At 51.1% G+C, this 11,241-nt stretch overlaps 2 protein-coding genes across 3 annotated transcripts; one reads left to right on the top strand and one right to left on the bottom strand.

The window, feature by feature from the left end:
* The first annotated feature begins 1,801 nt into the window (after positions 1-1,801).
* Positions 1,802-5,863, top strand: Psmc3ip (PSMC3 interacting protein). The gene is made up of 8 exons (XM_051157855.1): positions 1,802-2,009; positions 2,093-2,193; positions 2,328-2,417; positions 4,303-4,414; positions 5,227-5,372; positions 5,452-5,505; positions 5,647-5,706; positions 5,793-5,863. The coding sequence occupies exons 4-8, from the start codon at positions 4,405-4,407 to the stop codon at positions 5,847-5,849; spliced, it is 327 nt and encodes a 108-aa protein (XP_051013812.1). The 5' UTR covers positions 1,802-2,009; positions 2,093-2,193; positions 2,328-2,417; positions 4,303-4,404; the 3' UTR covers positions 5,850-5,863.
* Positions 5,864-6,762: 899 nt separating this feature from the next.
* On the bottom strand, positions 6,763-10,980 carry Mlx (MAX dimerization protein MLX). 2 transcript variants are annotated; one of them, XM_051158657.1, is made up of 8 exons: positions 10,876-10,980; positions 10,441-10,477; positions 9,902-9,991; positions 9,531-9,637; positions 9,236-9,335; positions 9,006-9,105; positions 8,490-8,691; positions 6,763-7,292 (listed from the first exon to the last, which is right to left on the bottom strand). In XM_051158657.1, exons 1-8 carry the CDS (start codon positions 10,915-10,917, stop codon positions 7,236-7,238), a joined length of 735 nt encoding a protein of 244 aa, XP_051014614.1. In that variant the 5' UTR covers positions 10,918-10,980; the 3' UTR covers positions 6,763-7,235. The 2 variants fall into 2 exon arrangements, with proteins under 2 accessions (XP_051014614.1, XP_051014613.1); XM_051158656.1 differs by having other exon boundaries at positions 10,714-10,932.
* Between the last annotated feature and the right edge of the window lie 261 nt (positions 10,981-11,241).

The following is an 11,241-nucleotide window of genomic DNA, read 5'->3' as shown; positions in this document are numbered from 1 at the left end:
TTAAAATGGCTGTGGCGTTCATCCGGAGCCACCAGCTCTTCTTGCACCAGCTGTTCTTTCATGCTGCTTCCTAACTCCTTTCAGGATGAGCCCAGTTGGTAAGGATGTGTTGGTAATCAGCAGAGGCCCTTCTGAAGGGCACATGTTCTGCAGTCCCTAGTCAAATCATGTGAAACAAAACCCCCTAAGTGATCATTGGTTCTAACCCTGTGCCAGCCTACTGCCTCTCTGTCTCCCAAATCAGAGCTCAAGCCAAATTCTTCTATCCTCTTTCCTTCTTGCATTAACCCTTTGCTGATCCTCAGGGACCACTCCCCCAGCACCCCTATATTTGGGTGAGGGACGTTGGACAGAGCCCATTTTCATGTGCTGCAGGTTGGGGGTTGTGCTAAAACGTTTGCTCTTGGTTGATGGACAAGGTACAGAGGCCAGGGAGTGAAAATACTTCACAGTGAGAGAGGCACGGCTGGGTGCCTGTTTCATAGTCACTGAGTGTGAACATTAGGGGTAATGGCATCTCCCCACATTAGAGTTCAGACACTTTGGGCATCTCTTCCTTAGAGCCAGATGTCTTACAGATGAGCTCTGATGTGGAGAAACAGTTGGAGGGGAGGGAAAGGAGTGGGATTGTGCGTGTTTGCATGAGTGTGTAGCTTCATGCTTTGGGAGTTGGCAAGAGGAAGAGGGAAGGAAGGAGAGCAAAATCCAAAAGGTCTGTCTTATACCCGTGGGATCCTGCTCTGAATCTCCCAAATCCTCCACTGTGAATTGGGGTTGGGGTGGGGGTGAGTGCTGGGGAATAAATCTTGTATGAGAACAATCTTTAAGAGACTGCGGTTGCACGGTGTGTTACTCCCTTGGTAGGCCTTCTCTCCTCAAGCCAGCAGTAGCTAATTCGGGGTGGTGACAACCTCAGAAGAGGAAGCCAGGTAGGTGTCAGGGGCTCACCTGCCCCTTCCTGTTTCCCTGGAGGGGCCACTTCCCCTCCTATAACCAAGACATAAATACAGCTAACACCCTTGCTGGCATTTTATTTATGCATTTATTTATCTATATGGGTACTCTGTCTGCATGTACACTTGCACATCAGTAGATAGCATCAAACAGTTGTGAGCTGCCACGTGGGTGCTGGGAGTTGAACTCAGGGCCTTCAGAAGCGCAGTGAGCCAGCTCACCAGCCCCAATTTAAAATTTCTTAACATTGCCCCTTAAACAAGTGGAGTAATTTTAAGTAGCAGAAGACTTGAAAAATTGATACTGTGCCCTTCCACGAGACTCTGAGCTGCAAGGACAGCTGCTCTTTGGCCGTCAGCAGACCTCAGAAACTAGAAACATTTATTTCAGGCTCCACGGGACTGGCCACTGTGGTCAGGAATGGAAAGCACCTGCCAGGTGTTGCTGTCTGAGCTAACTGCAGACCTTAATTAAGCTTTGTGGCTTGAGTAGCCCCCGCTCCCAACCGTCTTTCGTCTTTCTTGGGCATTTAGGCCACTGCTAGTGTCGCGCGCCCCCTACGTGCGACACACGGAAATGGTAGTGTGTTCGCTTTCACAGCCACCCCTCTGGCAAAAGTACCAACAGGCCCTACTTTCCACGTGGGAAAACAAGTCACACCCCGTGGGTGACTGTCCCTGTGCAATCTTGAGCGGCGCGGGAGTTGAACCCTGTTCCCACACCAACCGGTCCTAGCTCAAGGTCCCGACTGCTCAACACGGCTGAACCGGGTCTCGCGGCTAAGAGGAAGGAGATCGCTACAGCCAGCGCAACGGGCCCAGGCGGCGGCAGCTAACCTTTTAACAAGTTCCGGGACTGCGACTTACAGACCCCCGGCTACTGCAATTACAGGGTCCCGGAAGCTCTTCCGGAAGGTTTCTCCTGTAGCCAATCAACGTTGAGGCCTTCCCCGGAAGGAGGCGTCTCCCGGAGCAACCAACCCGTCCGTCCGCCCGTCTTGAGTTTGGTGGCGGGAAAAGCCATGAGTAAAAACCGGGCCGAGGCTGCGGCTGGAGGTAACGGCGGCGACTGCAGGACCCGGGAGGGGAGCGGGAGAGGAAGTCGGAGGTGACTCTATTTCCCACCTCGTTTCCTGCAGCCCCAGGGATCATCCTGAGGTACCTGCAGGAACAGAACCGGCCCTACAGTGCCCAGGACGTGTTCGGGAACCTGCAGAAGGACCATGGACTGGGCAAGGCGGTGAGAACCCCCCCTGTGAGGGATCCCCCCCGCTGCTCCTTGTTGTCAGGCTTGGGCCCCGCTTTCCCCGTCGCCAGCAGAAATCTCCCGTGCCCGGGGGCTAACTTTAATGGCTCCACCCTCCCCTCTGCCAGGCGGTGGTGTAGGCACTGGATCAGCTGGCCCAGCAAGGCAAGATCAAAGAAAAGACGTACGGCAAGCAGAAGATTTATTTTGCAGACCAGGTGAGAACTCGCACAGATTAACGCCCACCTGAGAGCGTGGCTCAGTGAGTTAACTAGTGTTGAGGAACCTCACGAAATTAACCTACCCAGGTGTACTGCCCGTGATCCCACTCCTTTCGTGTTCAGTTGAGGTGTGAATGACGGAAGACCCAGCCTCATCTCTTCTATCTTTTCATCTATCCCCACCCCTTGCCAAATTATTTTTCTTCTTCGCCCACTACCCCAAACACATCAGATTTGTATTCTCCCACCCAGATTTTTCTCTAGATGCCTCCCGAATAGTAAGTATCAGTATTAATATGGACAAAGTAGAACGCTTACTCTCTGCTCCGCAACCGGCTCTCCGGCATTCCTGTCAGGGAACCACTCTTTCTCAAACCAGAGACTAGACTTGGTTTCTTTTTTAATTTTTTGTTGTTGTTAACCTGTCATTACAGCTCCGTATCGGCCCCTCTTGTCTACTTAGTGTACTAACAGATCTCACCTAGGATGCTGTGGGCAGAATGATGTAGCTAAGTGCAAAGCAGGGGCTGGTGAGATAGCTCGGGGCCTCGCTGTATCTTTAGACTCTTCTGCCCTGCCACGGCAGAACACAACAGCCGCAGACGATGACATGAATGGACATGGCTGCGAATTTTATCTTATTGACAGGATTTAGCTAGTAGCTCCCATTCTTTTTCTTTTTTCTTTTCTTTTTTTTTTTTTTTTTTTGTTTGGTTTTTTGTTTTTGTTTTGTTTTGTTTTGTTTTTCAAGACAGGGTTTCCCTGTGTAGCCTTGGCTGTCCTGGACTCACTTTGTAGACCAGGCTGGCCTCGAACTCACATCGATCCTCCTGCCTCTGCCTCCCGAGTGCTGGGATTAAAGCGTGTACCACCACGCCGGGTATGTAGCTCCCATTCTTTTTTTTTTTTTTTTAAGATTTATTTTTTTAAAAAATTTGCTTATTATGTATACAGTGTTGTGCCTGCAGGCTAGAAGAGGGCACCATATCTCATTATAGATGGTTGTGAGCCACCATGTGGTTGCTGGGAATTGAACTCAGGACCTTTGGAAGAACAGCCGGTGCTCTTAACCTCTGAGCCATCTGGCCAGCCCCCATAGCTCCCATTCTTAAGACTCACCTTGTGTAAGTGTACAGGCCAAACTACTTGGTATGGCATTCCCATCCTTTTTTTTTTTTTTTTATTCCCATCCTTAAGGTATGCCCCACCATCAGCGGACGAGGCTCTTAACCATCCCTCGGCCCTCACTTTCCTAGCAGTACCTCTCAGGGAAGGAGCCCCTCACCTGGAAGGAGTTTCTCCACTTCCTGTTACTTCATTCCTTTAGACAATGAGTGGTTTTATCACTAAATGGCAGTCTATTCCTCATGTCTTTTTTGAGACTTGGTCTTTCTACATAGGTTGTCCCAGAACTTATTCTGTAGTCTAGGCTGGCCTCCAACTCAGGGAGGTCCACATAGCTGTGTCTCCCAAGTGCTGGGATTAAAGACATCTGGCCGGCTGTCTTCACCAAACTGGAAACTCCTGAGGACAGGCCTTGCATTTCAACTTTTATCTATTTTTATGGAGTATCTTGGAGGCAGGGTTAGGGGATTGAACCCTGTGCCTCCCACATATCAGATGTGTGCTCTGCCACTGAGCTTTACCCAAGCTGGTTATTAACGTATAGACGTTTGTTTCCTGAACTTGCCTTTGCAACACTCCTGCCTCAGCCTTTTAAGTTGCTAGGATTACAGGCCTGCACCACTAGTCACAGCATTGTTTCTCACTATAGGGTTTTGGGATGTACTTGGTTCGTCCATATTTGAATGTCACCTCCCAGATGTGTTTCTGTCTTTGTGCCTCACATGAATTCACTTGCATTCTTCCTCTTGGCCGGCAGGACCAGTTTGACACAGTGAGTGATGCTGACCTCCACAGCCTGGATGCTAACATTGTGGCCCTCACTGCTAAGGTGCAGAGCTTACAGCAAAGCTGCCGCCACATGGAAGCTGGTAAGATTGGGCAGCCTTTCCAAGGTGCCGTGGTTAGGAGGTGACAACTGTTAACAGAATGGTTCCTTGACTGCAGTCTGTTACTGCACTAAGACCCCTCTGCCAGGTGCCTACGAAGCTGTATTGAAAGAAGTACAGAATTAGCTGTGGCTTTTGTGTACAAAAGGGCAAGGCAAGCAAGCCACTTGCTCTCCCTGCCATTCTATGTATATGAGCACACTGCTTTTTTTTTTTTTTTTTTTTTTTTTTCAGACAGGGTTTCTCTGTGTAGCCTTGGCTGTCCTGGACTCAGTTTGTAGACCATGCTGGCCTCAAACTCAGCAATCCACCTGCCTCTGCCTCCCGAGTGCTGGGATTAAAGGCATGTGCTACCACCGCCTGACCCCCCCCCCTTTTTTTTTAATGATTTTATTTTATGTACATTGGTGTTCTGCCTACTTGCCTCTGTGTGTGTGTTGTGTGTGTGTGTGTGTGATGCTATCAGATACCCTGGAGTTACATACAGTTGTGAGTTGCCACATGATGCTAGGATTTGAACCTGGGTCCTTTGAAGAACAGCCAGTGCTCTTAACCACTAAGCCAACTCTACAGCCTTATTAACGCTTCTTTAATTACCTATATATCAGTCTTCTCAATGCTATATGCCATTGTTGTTTTAGATGGAGAAGGAAAGAAAAGTAAAAAAAAAAAACAGATTATATCTTGTAAGCCTTTTTTTCTTGAGTTTTCCCAGAATGTGGGGCCCTATTCTGGAGAGATCCCACCTCTGGGAACCACCTCCTGGGCAAGTAACTGGGGGCATGTGGTTCCAGAGCTGAAGGAGTTAACGAGTGCGCTGACCACTCCTGAGATGCAGAAAGAGATCCAGGAGTTGAAAAAGGAGTGTGCTTGCTACACAGAGCGACTGAAGAACATCAAAGCAGCTACCAACCATGTCACTCCAGAAGACAAAGAGGAGGTGAGCGGGGGCTGCAGGCTGCCTGTGCAGGTCTGGGGTGAAGGAACCCAAGGAGCTCAGTCACGTTGTTTCCTTCCAGGTGTACAGAGAGAGGCAGAAGTATTGTAAAGAGTGGAGGAAGCGGAAGAGAATGGTGAGTGGGAATTCCCGGGGCAGCCCCGGAAGTGCTGTGTGAAGTTACAGACATCAGGGAGGTTTCTGTGCGAAGTGATCCAGCAGGCAGCGCCTTTTACTGCTTACCATCTGCCTGAAAGGGGGCTGTGTTTCTTGTCAGACCACAGAGCTGTGCGATGCAATCCTGGAAGGATACCCCAAGAGCAAGAAGCAGTTCTTTGTAAGTGACTCTCTCTCTCACTCTCTCTCTCGTTCCCCTGGGATCTTTGCTCAGAGCACTCTGTCACTCCTTTCCTTGCCCCACAGGAGGAAGTTGGGATAGAGACAGATGAAGATCATAATGTTATGCTCCCAGACCCCTGAAGGGCGGGCCCTAGGTGGATGGAGATTGGGAAGAGAGCAGACGTCCTGGGCTGGCTGCCTGGCTTAGGCGTCCTTCTTATTGTTTTTGCTGTTCTCCACTTTTGAGCAGTGGGGAGAGAAGCACATAAGCATAATATTGGGTAGAGGGATTCGGGGCTGGTAGTCACAAAGGGGTGATCACATCCACTTTGTTATCCACATTGCAGAGGCCTTGGCAAGAATTTATTTGTTTTTTTGGTTTTTCGAGACAGGGTTTCTCTGTGTAGCCTTGGCTGTCCTGAACTCATTCTGTAGACCAGGCTAGCCTCAAACTCACAGGGATCCACCTGCCTCCCGAGTGCTGGGATTAAAGGCGTGCACCACCACGCCTGGCTTCAACAAGGACTTAGAACAATCTTAAAGGAACATATTTGGAATATTTATTGTAATGTAATTTGATATAAAAATACTTAATTTCCTCTGGATGTTCAAACTTCCCAGATATCAAACCTGGGGAAGGCAGTAGGGAATACGGGAGAGAAAAGTACAGAAAGGTTGTCACACGCCAACATTTGAGAGTCCCAAGGCATTGCCATGGCCTACCCCCAGAAGACCTGAGTATTGTCCCTGCCATTTATTCCCAGGTCCTAGAAGTATAGGCAACACTGGTGGTGGCAGATACACAGACACACTACCCAGAAGAGGCTGGGGGTGCTCTGGAGGGCCACTTAGAATTTTGGAAAACTCTATGTAACAAAAATGCACTGTTGATATTTAAAAATAAAATCTAGATATGCCATGCTGGGAGACACCTGCCTTTCTTTGCCTTTGGGAAGAGGCAGAGCACGAGTCAATGGGCCATTGCTTCCTCAAGCTGAGGAAGGAGGTGGTAGAACGTAAGGGCAGCAGGAACCTGGGAGCCCTCCCAAGCTGGCGAGAGCTCCCTGGCCTTATTGACCACATAGTGCTAGCCTAGCCATGGGGTGGCCTTTCACCCTTCATGGCCATAGGACTGTCTCTCCAACTCAAGAACTGCCAAAATACCCAAACTTGAGCCAAGTGTTGCCCAAGAGATCAAGCAGAGGCCAGCAGTTTCCAAAGTATGTATATAGATTGTGAGCAGAAACCTGACAGAGAAGGGGCCAAGGGCCAGGGGCTCCTATGAGGCTCCCTGGACAGGCTTATCCAGGAGTCTTTTCCTGGGGAGGAGAATGCTGGGTAGGTTCAACATTGTGGGGAGAATAATAAATTAATCAGAAGCTTTCACAAAACACTCAACCCCACTGAAGCAGGGTTGGGAAAACCAAACACCAAGTAGAAACCAGCTGACCGGTGTGAGGCTTGCAGTCCAGTCTCCTAGGCCCAGCAGTCCAGTGGCCTATCATACTCAAAGGCCTCCAGGAGCCCTCAGTAGAGCTGGTTTTTCAATTGATGCAGGACACCAATCACGATCTCTCGGAGAGTCTAGGAAAGACAATGTTTGGGTGAATGCACAGGCCTCTAATGTACCTGCCTAGACTGGGCATGCTCCTTTGAAGAGGGCATGTAAAATAGTCATAGACGCACAGCTTGGCGAAGTCCTTACTTTCCTAGCACTCAAAGGGGAAAAAAGGGCTGGTGAGACGGCTCAGCCAGGAAAGCCTCTTGCACGCAAGCCTGGTGGCCGGAGCTTGATCTCCGTGAAATCCACAAAAGGTGGGAGAAAAGAACTAAGCTTTCCTCTGACCTCACACACTAAATAAGGTATTGGGGGGGGGGGGTGTCTCAGTGGTTAAGAGCACTTGGGGCTCTTAAAGAGGACCTAGGTCCTGTTCCCAGCACCCTATATCAGGTGACGCACAACCACCTGCAACTCCAGTTTCAGAGGATCCAATGCCCTCTTGTGGCCTATGACATCAGGCACACACATGTACATAAAATTTTTTTTTTTTTTTTTTTAAGGGGGAGGGAGGGCTGGAGAGATGGCTCAGAGGTTAAGAGCACTGACTGCTCTTTCAGAGGTCCTAAGTTCAATTCCCAGCAACCACATGGTGGCTTATAACTATCTATAGTGTGATCTAATGCCTCTTATGGCGGGCAGGCAGAACACTGTACCTAATAAATAAAAAATAAATAAAAGCCCCTGAGAGCCTACTTTTAATTTTCAAATATCCCTGAAACAAGATGGAGACAAAGAGGAGACTGTCATTGGGATGACTGGAGTGGCGGATATGGGTGTTCACTGTAACGGTCCTTGAGTGTTGTGGTATTTAAAGTGCTTCACAACAGAAATGTAGAGAAACAAAAGAAAGGGGGAAATTTGGCAAAAAATAGCCATGCCTCAAGAGCAGGAGATAGCACAATAAAAAGCCCTGGGATTAAAGGGGGGGAGCGTGTGGGGGTGTCCTATAATCTCCAAGATCGCTGTTTCTAGAAACTGCAAGCTGTTGGTTTCCACACGGGACAGCCAAGGAATAGAGTAGCTTTGAGTCACCAGTGTCGCGGGCCAAAGCTAGACCTGGCACTGAGTGCTCAATCCTGTTTGCCAGGGGAGACCTTCACTGGGCTAGGCAGCAAAGTGAAACCAAACACTAAACTTTGTAGATAACCCTGAAGAAATGCAGAGGCTGCTGGACCACTTTGCTTGGAGGCAGTAAGAGAACCTTAGAGCCCGCAACATACCTGTGGCTCACAGTGCTCCTCAACCCAGGTGAAGACACAAGCTGACAGCTCCTGGAAGCTGGCCACAGAGATAGAGGCATTGAAAGACTGGAACAGGGAGTCCATGATGCCTTGAAAGACATTGAACTTGACCTGGTCAGAGACCTGATCCTCTCCCTCGTGAGGGTTGTCCTGATGAGCCTTCACGATTTGCTCATAGTTCCTGAAAGCATGCAAGCAAAGCGGGGCTGAGGCAGGATAACCTGGCAGGCCGCACCACAAGAGGATTCCTAGGGACCCTTGGGGATGAGTTCAACATCAGCTAGACATTAAGTCGGACACAGTGACTCCCTGCACCCTGCTCTGTCGTCCTCCAGGTGTCTGTCATATGTGCAAGACTGGTGGGGCCAGACAGACCTGCCTTATAGCGGATGGCTTTGGAGTCAGTATTACCTCCGTGCATTCTCCAGGGCAGCCTGTGAACAAGAGTGCACTGTGGCGGAGCGCAGCACCCCCTCAGTTCAGCACCCCTCTTACACTTTCATTATCTTCAGGGCTGTGACATCCTTGCGCAGTGTGGATACCTCTTCCTCCTGCTTTTTCTTCTCTTTGTGTAAAAACTGAATGTAGTCGATGGCTGGAGTAGGGGCCAAGAGGGAGGGGTTGGGTAACCAGGAAGTCAGAACCAGGAAAACTGTCAACTTTCCCACCACACCTGGGTCACTTCCCAGCCACTACCACGTCCCGTGCCCTCGCCCTGGTCATACTCTTCTGTAGAACGATGGCTTTGCTGAGTTTTTGGGAGCCAATGGAGAAATCCTGCTGCTGGCAAGTAGGGACGATGGTCTGAAGATCATCATAGCCTCTCTGTGGAGACAGCAGGGAACATGATGGGCTAGCACACACTTCTAATTCCAGCTCCACGCTCAGAGACAGAGGGCAAAGCACAGAGGGCTGGGAGGAAGAGGTCCAGGCACGGAACTAGCCCAGCTCCCTCCCTCTGCAGACACCTGGGGCTGCAGGGTCAGGGCAGGGTGACTGAGAAGCTCGCGGAGCAGTCACCTTGATCGCGTCCCTCCTCTTCTGTTCAGCCTGAGTGTGTGCGCGCCGCCTCCGGTCTTTGTAGGACTCCTTGTAGGACTCCTGCTGGTAATCACTGTCCTCGTCATCTAAAGTCGGGATGGAGGCAGGAAGAGGTCACTTTAAGGTCCACAGTCGGCCCACCTTTCCCTAGATGGAAGAGCCTGGTGCCCAGAGATGGCAAACTTCTGGGCACCTATTATCTTGGATGAGGTGAGAGAGAGTGTACCTCTGGCTTGGCACAGCTCCAGCCACCCCCACGTGGATAATGGAGCTCCTTAGCTAAGAAAGCTACTAAGATAGCGCCAGAGCTAAATTTCCCCAGGTGTGTGAGGGGGTATGGTGCTGCCTACCTGTGTTGGGGACGGAAGAGGCACTGGTGGAACCGATGCTATTAGCTCTGGACACTACACTCCCCTTGTGGGTGCCTTCTACAAAAAGCCCTGAAAAAGAAGAGGCCTCAATCACTAAGGAGTGGAGGGACATTGCCAGGGTCTCAGTCACCTATGGGCACAGTGGCATTAAATGCCGACCTCTCCCCATCAACGCCAAAGCCAGCCAGCACGGCCATCCGCTTCATGCTGCAATGCTCCTGTCCCTAGAGTCTACACTGCCCACAGGACTGTCATTTCTGGCTCACAAGGGGGCACCTGGCGGCAATGAACATTCGCAGCTGTTGCTGCTTCCACCATTTCCCGTTCTGGAGTAGAGGAACCAGGTGTGACGCATGGTTGCTTCCTGCCTATTCTCCAGCTCCTCCCTCGCTTCTCAAGCTAAGACCTTGGCGCAGTGACAGTGGACTGTGCTCAGGTGTGGCTGGCAAGACCACAAGAATAGAACCGAAACAGGCAGGGTTCATTCCTGAGGCGAAGACGGTGGGGTAGGCACTCACCAGGATCCAGGCTGTTGTCACTGTAGGCGTACTCGACCTGCGGCACCAAGCAAGGAAGAAACCTGTCAGACCTTTGCCTCTAGGAAGGCGCGCGCAATCCGCAAATGCACATACCGCGGGTGCAGGGACCGCTGAATGGTTCTCCCAAAGGCAAGCCTGGCTAGGCCGCAGGGGCGCCGCCCCCTCTCTGTAGGCTCCCTACCGTCGCCTCCCCCCCACCTCCCAGGCACGACCCCCCTCTTTCCCGTGCACACGCCTCGTTTATCTCCCCACCTTGGCACACGCCTGGTGAGAGCTGTCTTCTCTGCAGCCCCGGGGCCCGGACAGCAAGGGAGAATCTGGGGATAGCTGGGGAGCCCCGCGTCTTCCGGACCCCTTACGTGCACGAGCCCGACCCGCCCTCCCCTCGCCGGCGTGCGCGTCCGTGGAGCTTGCCTTGACCCAAGGGTCCTCCGGAGAGGCGCCCGGCTCCGTCATCGTGGACCTACCGAACCGGAAACAAGCCAGCGGACTGGCCCCCTAGCCTCCAGGAAGAGGCGATGCTCAGTCATGTGATCCAACCCACCAATCCGCGATCACGGGCATGGGCGGGGCGAAAGCGCTGCGCTTGCGCGACTTAAGTTAGTAAACGCCTGCTGGCAGTGGCTACACCTGGCCATATCGCATTAACGTACTAAGTGTCAACCCTCGCGGGTCCCTGCTTGCCTCCGAATAAGAATCTAGCATGGCAGCGACTTTCTGTTCAATGGCGCACCCTCCAAAAAAATTGTCAGAAGGGCTAGAAGTGTGGTAGAACCCATG

The sequence above is a fragment of the Acomys russatus genome, chromosome 16 (genome assembly GCF_903995435.1).
Source record: "Acomys russatus chromosome 16, mAcoRus1.1, whole genome shotgun sequence".
In the NCBI taxonomy this organism is placed as follows: domain Eukaryota; kingdom Metazoa; phylum Chordata; class Mammalia; order Rodentia; family Muridae; genus Acomys; species Acomys russatus.
This window is presented reverse-complemented; position numbering and strand designations above follow the sequence as displayed.

Bases quoted from the DNA above. Each gene is read 5' to 3' on its own strand.
- Psmc3ip (XM_051157855.1), top strand. The intron at 5,506-5,646 runs GTGAGTGGGAAT...GTTTCTTGTCAG, and splicing joins GGAGGAAGCGGAAGAGAATG to ACCACAGAGCTGTGCGATGC. The intron at 5,707-5,792 runs GTAAGTGACTCT...CTTGCCCCACAG, and splicing joins AGAGCAAGAAGCAGTTCTTT to GAGGAAGTTGGGATAGAGAC.
- Mlx (XM_051158656.1), bottom strand. From the start codon at position 10,917: ATGACGGAGCCGGGCGCCTCTCCGGAGGACCCTTGGGTCAAGGCAAGC. The intron at 9,638-9,901 runs GTAGGCAGCACC...TCCCGACTTTAG, and splicing joins CTCTTCCGTCCCCAACACAG to ATGACGAGGACAGTGATTAC. The intron at 8,692-9,005 runs GTAAGAGGGGTG...GCATGCTTTCAG, and splicing joins GCCCTGAAGATAATGAAAGT to GAACTATGAGCAAATCGTGA.